Source organism: Xiphophorus hellerii, chromosome 21 (genome assembly GCF_003331165.1).
Source record: "Xiphophorus hellerii strain 12219 chromosome 21, Xiphophorus_hellerii-4.1, whole genome shotgun sequence".
Classification (NCBI taxonomy): domain Eukaryota; kingdom Metazoa; phylum Chordata; class Actinopteri; order Cyprinodontiformes; family Poeciliidae; genus Xiphophorus; species Xiphophorus hellerii.
The window spans coordinates 5,647,812-5,656,563 of NC_045692.1; the positions used below are offsets into that span (position 1 = coordinate 5,647,812).

General features: G+C 41.0%; 2 protein-coding genes across 3 annotated transcripts; both read right to left on the reverse strand.

Moving 5' to 3' along the window:
- Window positions 1–1,348: 1,348 nt before the first annotated feature.
- Window positions 1,349–3,281, reverse strand: LOC116712251 (uncharacterized). Its single transcript, XM_032552134.1, has 2 exons — window positions 2,836–3,281; window positions 1,349–1,915 (listed from the first exon to the last, which is right to left on the reverse strand). Exons 1-2 carry the CDS (start codon window positions 3,112–3,114, stop codon window positions 1,349–1,351), a joined length of 846 nt encoding a protein of 281 aa, XP_032408025.1. The 5' UTR covers window positions 3,115–3,281.
- A 1,095-nt stretch (window positions 3,282–4,376) lies between these two features.
- On the reverse strand, window positions 4,377–6,754 carry LOC116711732 (uncharacterized). Of its 2 annotated transcripts, XM_032551201.1 has the most exons (6): window positions 6,661–6,748; window positions 6,293–6,552; window positions 6,053–6,181; window positions 5,753–5,893; window positions 5,522–5,645; window positions 4,377–4,896 (listed from the first exon to the last, which is right to left on the reverse strand). In XM_032551201.1, exons 1-6 carry the CDS (start codon window positions 6,668–6,670, stop codon window positions 4,667–4,669), a joined length of 894 nt encoding a protein of 297 aa, XP_032407092.1. In that variant the 5' UTR covers window positions 6,671–6,748; the 3' UTR covers window positions 4,377–4,666. The 2 variants fall into 2 exon arrangements, 1 of the variants encoding a protein (XP_032407092.1); XR_004337318.1 differs by having other exon boundaries at window positions 4,377–5,645; window positions 6,289–6,552; window positions 6,661–6,754.
- Between the last annotated feature and the right edge of the window lie 1,998 nt (window positions 6,755–8,752).

An 8,752-nucleotide genomic window follows, 5' to 3' on the forward strand; every position in this document is an offset into this window, starting at 1 on the left:
TTCTGTGGATCACAGAGGAAGCGAGTTGAAACAGCGTTACTCTGGCAGAGCTCGTTTATTCTCAGCCGCGCATTTTCAATTAAACAAACACAACCACAATACAATTCAAATGCAGTCAACAACATCCGGAGTTTCCACAAAGAAATAAAATAAAATAAAATCCTCAAATAAAATAACATAATAGCAAAAGAAATTAAGAAAATCTAATCCTAAATTAACATAACCCAACTGAACAAAACATTCCATCTACAACACACAGTAAACACCAACGTTTGTCAGTTACAACTGTTTTTTTAACGTTTGTCAGCTGCAACTGTTACAGCGGCCACAAAAGAGACCAAGCCCACCACAAATAAATACACTGTTATAAGAAACAAAAATATCACAATGCCACCTGTTACGGAGTAAAGCTTCTTCTCAAACAAGACGGAGGCTCGTATTTCCTTTACTGAACCTTTCTGTTCAGTATTTATTGAAGAGAAAAAAGGAACGGCGTCCGCTGATTACGGGCAACCGCAGTTCGTAACCAATGGCAACCAAAAGTCAACAAAGCAAGATAGTGACAAACAGTAACAGATCCTTAAGCATTCTTCAAAATAAAAGACTTCCTCTATTCAAATAAATCATGTCTTGCACTTAAATATATTTCACTTCACCTTTGTAATTATATACAATCATGTTCAATACAATTAATAATAATCATCATGTAAATTATGCTTAACATATAATTGTAAATCAGTCACTTATCATGCAAATATACCGAATAACATAAGTGTAAAAAAGTCACAACACCCTGGTCAACTGAAAAAAAAGAGACATACACAGACAAAAAGAACCAAGTAACACACACACCCCTGCCACCTGAAACCCTCCCTAAACCAACCCATTCGCTGAAGCATTCCCCCAAACGGGATGCGCGAAAACCCATCAAAAAGAAAACAAAAAACAGCATCCAGCTTACTAGAGGCTGAAAAATGAAAGTAGTCTTAACTACTGACTACTCTCCTGGGAATGTGATGTAAATATAACAATATGTGAAAAATGCACCATCTAGAGAACAACAGGTTTGTAGAAACATGAAATATATTATAAGGCATGTAGAACTAATGTGCAATCGGACACACAAAGGCCCCCTTGTATCAACAAGAACCAAGAAAATAAAAATACATTTCCAAACTAGGAGTTAAATCCACAGTGTATCCAGAGTACTCGAAAGGCACTGTTGAGAACCACAATGCATTAAATAATAATTGTATTGTACAGAGTATTACAGTTCCCAAACAAAGTGTTATCCCATCACTGGGTAGCGGCCCCTCTGGAATTCAACTGTGGCCGGAACAACCACACTTCAAACTGTGGCTGGATCAACCACATTTTTAATGTTTTTCTCAACAAAGTCTGCAGCAAGGGCTGGGTCCTCGAACTTACGAGTCTGCCCGTTGGGAAGAGTGATCCGTAATATTGCAGGGAAAAGAAGCCCAAACTTGATTCCGGGGCAAGAGTGGAGTTCCTTCTTCACTTTCGTAAACGATGCGCGTTTTTTAGCAACTGAGGTTGAATAATCGGGGAAAATGAACACATGTTTTCCTTCATAGAGTAAGGGAGACGACTCACGAGCCCTCCGTAGAATCTCATTCCGTTCTTGAAACAGGTTGACACGGACTACGACCGGGCGCGGTGGGTCCCCCTCTGCTGGCTTGGCCCACGATGTGCGATGAGCCCGGTCAAGGGCAGGCTTAGAGTCGAGGCCGAGCAGATCCTGAAGCAGCTTCGATACAAACTTCGTCGGCTGTTGACCTTCGGATCCCTCCGGTACGCCCACAAGGCGGATGTTATTTAGTCTGGAGCGACCCTCCAAGTCTTCACATTTCTTGGACAGTGTGTCCACTAATACATTTAACGATTTAACCGAGGCCTCCATCAGTGATGGGATTTTCGGCTCCTTTTCGAGATGCGGCTCTAATGGCTCTTCTTACTGTGGAGAGCCGGCTCTTTCGGCTCCCCATATATATTTTTGACATTATTAATTAATACCTTAAACCTAATTTTATAATATTTTGTTTCATTATTGACATTGTTAAGCACTTATGATGAGTAAAAATGCCGCATAACAATGCTATAGCAATACCGATGCCTGTGATGTCTGCATGTGCCTGTGCAGGTTGTTTGTCGAGCCTGCACGATAGGAAATGCTGACTTTGCACAGTCTGCACTCTGCCCTGGAGCTTGATGTAGCATTAAAATGAGTCCAAATCTTGCTCTGTTTTCTGTCACTCATTTATTTTCACCTATTCAGTTCTCACACTGACTCCCCTTCTTTCTGTCGTGCTTCTTGACCGCTGAGTGAGTGTCTGTACATAAACACCTGCCGACGAACGCTATACAGCTTGGCCAATTGCCAGCCGTTTCCACAAAAAAAGTGGAGATAAACTTTTTTTTCAGTGTTTTCCCGCCACATTATTAATTGAAACTATGTGTGATTGGTCAGATGTGTGGAGCACACGCTTGACATGAGGGCAGTGGACCGACCGAGGGAAAAAACTCTCAGCTCTAGCAGAAGAGCAAAACGCGCAAGGAGAGGGAGAAGAGGGAGGAGAGACAGCGAGGCACCGCAGGACAAAAAAAAAAACGATGTGGGGAAAATCTATGGGCTCTGGCACTTGCAGAGCACAAGCACAACGACAGGGAGGCGGAGAGACAGCGATATACTGTAGGAAAAAAAACGGCTCCCAAATAGGATCCTAAAACAGCTCCCATTGAGGAGCCGGTTCCAATCGTTCACTTCAAAGAGCCGGCTCTTAGAGCCGGATCGTTAGCGACCGACACATCACTAGCCTCCATGGTAGCTAGCCTCCCATCCTGATCGTTAGCAGCCCGCTCCAAATCGTGAATGGCAGTCCCAAACGAGGCAATTTTAGCTTCTAGCGGTGCCAGCGCGGTTGAGATCTCCCTCTTAACGACATTCGAAACAATGTTCTCAAACCTGTTGATGAGATCAGTGCGGGAGTCGTTCAGCATCTCTTGCATCTTGGTTAGCAGTATGCTATTAGCATCTGGTTCAGCAGGAGCCTCGTGGTCAGCCTTGCTGCGAGTAGCCTTGTCGTTTTTCCCCATATTCAACTACGGTACTTACAAATTGCACATCAGATATGTATTTTCGTTCACTAATAGTCCAGTATGTTCCAAAAAAGTGTGTAAAGAGGTGCAAAAATTTACATTAAAACACATATCCCATCGGAGCACCCGCAAAACACGTCCTACATAGTCGGTGCTCAGCAGCGCCCCCCTCATTATGTTTTCTTACCTCGCTTCTTCTTCTTCTTGGTATTTATTGGCGGTTGGCAACAAACTTACAGTAGCATTACCGCCACTTACCAGTATGGAGTGTGGTTGGAGATGGTCTATAAACTTTCACTTTCTACCTTTTCCCTCCATTAACTCCTGATTAAACATACCCCCACACATACACACCTGCTTATATTATCCAACTTGCTTATAGCTTTATATACCCCTCTTTGATATTCTTTACACATTCACACCCAACTTGCTCTACTCATATCCTATGAAATAGCTTTGTTTTTTTAAGATACCGAATAATTATTTGAATATGTCTACTCCCGAAATCTCTCCTCAAAAATTCTATTAAATTAAACCTTTCTTTAATACCTACACACTCTCTCAGCATGCATCTTCTCTCTTCTTCATACTTACAACACTCTAAAATAACATGCTCTATTGTTTCAGACTTCTCACAATAATCACACTTTCCAGTTTTATGCTTTTGTATTTTAAAAAGTGAATAATTAAGCCTTGTATGACCGAACTCTTACCTCGCTTGCAAGTGAATCTTGACATATGTAAACAAGGATGGGACAATCACCCAATGAGAACTGAACAAAACCTCACTCCAAATCAGTTGAGGGAACTGGGACAGATCGGACATTCAGTGGTTGACCCAGAGGTACTTGAATGTCTTTTTTTGTTATTTCAAATGAAACAACAAATGTTTTCCACCAGCTACATTGTTATGTATGTTTTGCAGATTCCCCATATAAACTGGGAGGAAAGTGGGCTTGTTCCTGATCCACACGCTGAATTGCGAGTACCAGAGTTGGACAGCCCACTTACAGAAGATCAGATGGAGCTTCTCCGTGAAAACATTGCCCCCCTACAACCTTCAGAGTCTAGTGGCATGGACATTTACATGGATACTCTGCAATATTTGGAAACTTTACTTGTGACAAATTAGATGTCACTTAAATTTAAATGTTTGTAATGAACAGCATTTTCAATACCATTTATTTAAAAAAATCCATCAAACATGTACAAATATACAAGCAAGTACAAGCTAGAGAAAGAACCAGCTGGCAAAAATGTTAACTTTATAAAGTTTAATGTACACCAGAAACATGAAAATTATTTTATGTTTGAATGCCAAACATTTGTGGAATATTTCAGCAAAAAACCACATGATGAACAGGGATGCCTGACAAACATTTAGTAGTCACCTCAGGAACACAACTTCCTGTCAAGACTGTGTTGATGGACATTATTTGTAAAAAAAAAAAAAAAAATGCAAGGCTAATAATAAAATTACTTTCTATTTTAACTGACTTGCCATGTCGAACTGCAATTTTTCAACAAATGAAACATCAATACATATTTATCAAATAAGACCAAAGCCTGTCTCTACTGATTTCAGACACACATTCATGTCGGCTGACAGGGCCTGGTAGGTGGTGTAGTGACTTGGTAGCCGTAATCGCTCACTACAGGTTGAAGACGTCGGCATATGGTTAGGTCCAGTTGACAGGACAACTTCAAGCTTCAGCTCTTGGCAAGGGACCTCCCAGCCAACCCAAAACCTCAGGAGCTCACGCAGTTTGTCTGAAGACGCTATGAAAAGTATAAATTAATTTGTTTTAGATACATGTGGAATTTTCTGTATAATTGAATCATTCATAAAGTCGCGTTTGAGATATTTAGGCAAAAGTATTTTAAATATAAGCAACAGATCCATATAAATGTGATATCATTAAAAAATCAAAATCATTTGAATACCTTTTACCTTGTTAACTGATTGACCTCCTGTCAAAGCATAGACTAAGAGAAACACCATGTTTCCTGTGGCATCTATATAATAATGTGATTTATTCGTTGAAGGTCCTCAAAGATGTGGTGTTTTGTGAATTGCATTCCTTCTCAAATACAACTGAATCGTATTTTTGGTGCAGCGTAAACACCAGACACCTTCTCATTTTACTTTAAGTCTGTTCTATAGCCACATAGTCTTTTTGTAACTGGTATACAAAACTGTTTGGAAACCTAACAAGGGCTTTGCATCCTTTTTCCACCAAATGCCAATAATTACTGTATATGAATACTGCTAATGTACCTAATTTATCTGTGCTGTGTTGTAAGACATGATTAGCAGAAATATGCTGGTATGTAATGCACATGTCTTTTGTCATTTTCAAAATAACATATAAATACTGTCAAAATGCTCATGCAGACATTTTACCTTCTTCGACAAACTGACGGAATAACCCAGCCACCAGTGCAGTTTCCGCCTCCAAGTCATCGTCGCTGTCGTCACTGTCATACCTTTTTTTTAGGTGCGGCCAAACGATTGACTGCAGGACCATCTATAATTGCAGAGATAGTTTAAAATAGTAATATTCAGACCAGGTTTCAGAGTAAAAGCATATATTCAGATACATCTCTATAATGTTAAAACAGATTATACATTGACCTGGGGTGTGATTTCCACTTCACTTTCCCTCGGGAAGAGGAGGGGCACAACATCAGGTCTGGATGTAATTAGTGGCCAGATACCCGTTTCTTTAAGTCCCCTTTTCAGGTGCTTCATTTGCACACTAAGTCGAGTGATGGCCTGTAAATATTACACTTTATTAGTGGCATCAATGTTTAGAATAAATATAATTATTTCTCAAGTACACTTGGACATTGTTTAACAAACCTAAATAACACATTTAACTCTTCAGGTCAAGACAAATAATTAAAAAAAATCAGAAGGTAATATTTTTATTACAGCATGGGTGAGGAGCTGCTGTAAGAGGAGAAGTTTGTTTGTCTCCTTGGTTGGCACAGGAAAATACCACTCCATACACAGATTGGACAATCTTGAAGTCTCTTCCTCAGTCATCTCTTCTTTCAGCAGCTGGTAAAAAAGCATTATTAACTTAGTATTTATTAAAACATCCAAATTTAGCTGGATTTCATATTTGTGATGCATGTTAAAAATTTAGATAAGTCAATTTTGTTTACTTACGAAACCAATGATCTCTCTGTGGTCAATATCTGGGCAGTCCTCTAGGGAAAGGTATGTTGTCGCCAACTCCTTTGAACCACTTGTCAAGGCATGCACTACTGCCAAGCTGATGCCCGACAAGGTTGGACCTCCATTAATTAAAGAGTGGCCAATCAGCCGACCAGCCATGACAAACAGCTCGCTCTCAGCAAGCACTGCTGAAGTAGTTGGTACAAGGTGATCAGTTTCCCCTTCAAACATTGCAGTCACTGCAGCATTTCCTAAAAAAAGAAAAAAAAGAAATAAGTCTACTGTTAAATGTACCAACTGAGATGAGACCCCAAATGTATAGCTTTATTAATTAATTCTGAAGTCTATTTTGCACATACCGAAGTTCATTTTAAATCCTTGTTTCAGCTTGGAAATGGCAGACGAGATGATGTGTCTTGTCACGCCTCTACCAACTGCAGCATCACCTACAATAAAAGAGCCTGGTAAGATGAAAGAGCTGTTTTCCAGTACTGTTAAGCTGATATGAAGTAATAGCTTGAATGCGACAATGTAAAGGAGCTGCCCACTGGATTATCTCACGCTTGTGCTTGTAAAATGAAATGAGAGACATATCTCGCTCCTCATCAGTGTCCATCGCATCCAGAGTGAGAACAAGTGTCCTCTGGTTAACTCCTACTTGCTTCAGTTGTCTGACAAACAGCTCAACAGCCTTCTGTGGATCTCCAACTGTTTTCCATTCTGGCAAATTCATAATTAACAAAATGTGACATCTGTACACATTAATTTTGTCCTACAACATACAGCAATGTTTTGTGTTTCTTTAAAATACAACAGATATACAGCAAACCTACCCAACAACATCCAGGATCATATAATATTTTTTTTGGACTTATTCACTATAGTATGATACCTTCAGTACTTCTAGGTTCTGCAGAATAAGAAGTTCCTGAAGTTGTTGATGATGGTCCTGGCATATCTGGGTGTATTTCCAATACTCCCTCCCTCCTGAAGGAAAAAAATGTTATTTATGTGATAGGAAATGACATCCAGCTATATTACAGAATCAGTGATAGAAAATGTTTTCAAATATTTTATAAGGGCTAAATTTTTAAATTAACTGTAGTTGTAAAGCTCTTTTTTACATGTTGTCTGAATACTCATACCATTTTTACAATACATGCCCTATTCACATAAAAACATATCCGTCTACCTTCCTAAAGAAAAAAAAATTATACACTAATGGAGCCTTGGCGAAAATTCAAACTGGGAGACTCGACCAGCTTCACCACATCATCTAATCACTACGCCCAACCGCAGCCAATCTGGACCGGAGCTTCACGCCGCTCCAGCCAATCGTCGTCCAAAGACACCTTCAAAAGTCCAAGCTACCCTGGGGTCTTCCTGCTCGTCAGCCGTGCTTCAACCCACCTCCTCCCCATCTCCACCTTCACCATGAGGGTCGTCCTCCAGGATCCCTTGTGCTCTCCCTCTCCAAGCTCCGCTCCACCACCAGTTTCGGTCCCCGGGGGGAAGACTATCCCGAGCTCGCCGAGCAGACCGCCTGCTCATGGCGATCCTCGGCTCACGGTCTTCTGCCGGGTCCGAGCGCCAAAGAAATTGTACCATTAAATCTTTTTAACTGCTATTTTCTTCTCCGTGTGAGTCTCTCCAGATTGAAATACCTGTCACAACATTCACTGGCATGATAAGGAAGCACAGACTTCAAGAAATCCCTCTGGCAGATAGGGCAGCACTGCACAGAAAAATATTTTTTCAAAATAATAAAAATTAAAAAATATATTTTTTGCAAGAATATTAGAAGTTATTTGCTTTATTTTGTAAAAATAAATTACTTCGTGTGCAACTTTTTTAACAGGATCCTACCTCTCTTTCTTCCAAATCTTCAATTGTGTCTTCTGGCTCCTCCAATGTGTCACAGTCATCCTCATCAACCTCTATAGGTTCAGTCTGATCAGTCCGATTCTGTTTAAATTGGGAAACATTGCCAGTATATATATATATATATATATATATATATATATATATATATATATATATATATATATATATACACTGCTCAAAAACTCCTCCATGGGCTGCCACCTTATCGTGGTGGAGGGGTTTGAGTGTCCCAATGATCCTAGGAGCTATGCTGTCTGGGGCTTCATGCCCCTGGTAGGGTCACCCAAGGCAGACAGGTCCTAGGTGAGGGACCAGACAAAGAGCAGCCCAAAGACCCCAATGATGAAGGAAAACTTTGGACTTGGTGTTCCCTCGCCCGGACGCGGGTCACCGGGGCCCCACTCTGGAGCCAGGCCTGGAGGGGGGGCACGATGGCGAGCGTCTGGTGGCCGGGCTTTTACCCATGGAGCCCGGCCGGGCTCAGCCCGAAGAGGAAACATGGGCCCCCCCTCCCATGGGCCCACCACCCGTGGGAGGGGCCAAAGGGGTCGGGTGCAGTGTGGGATG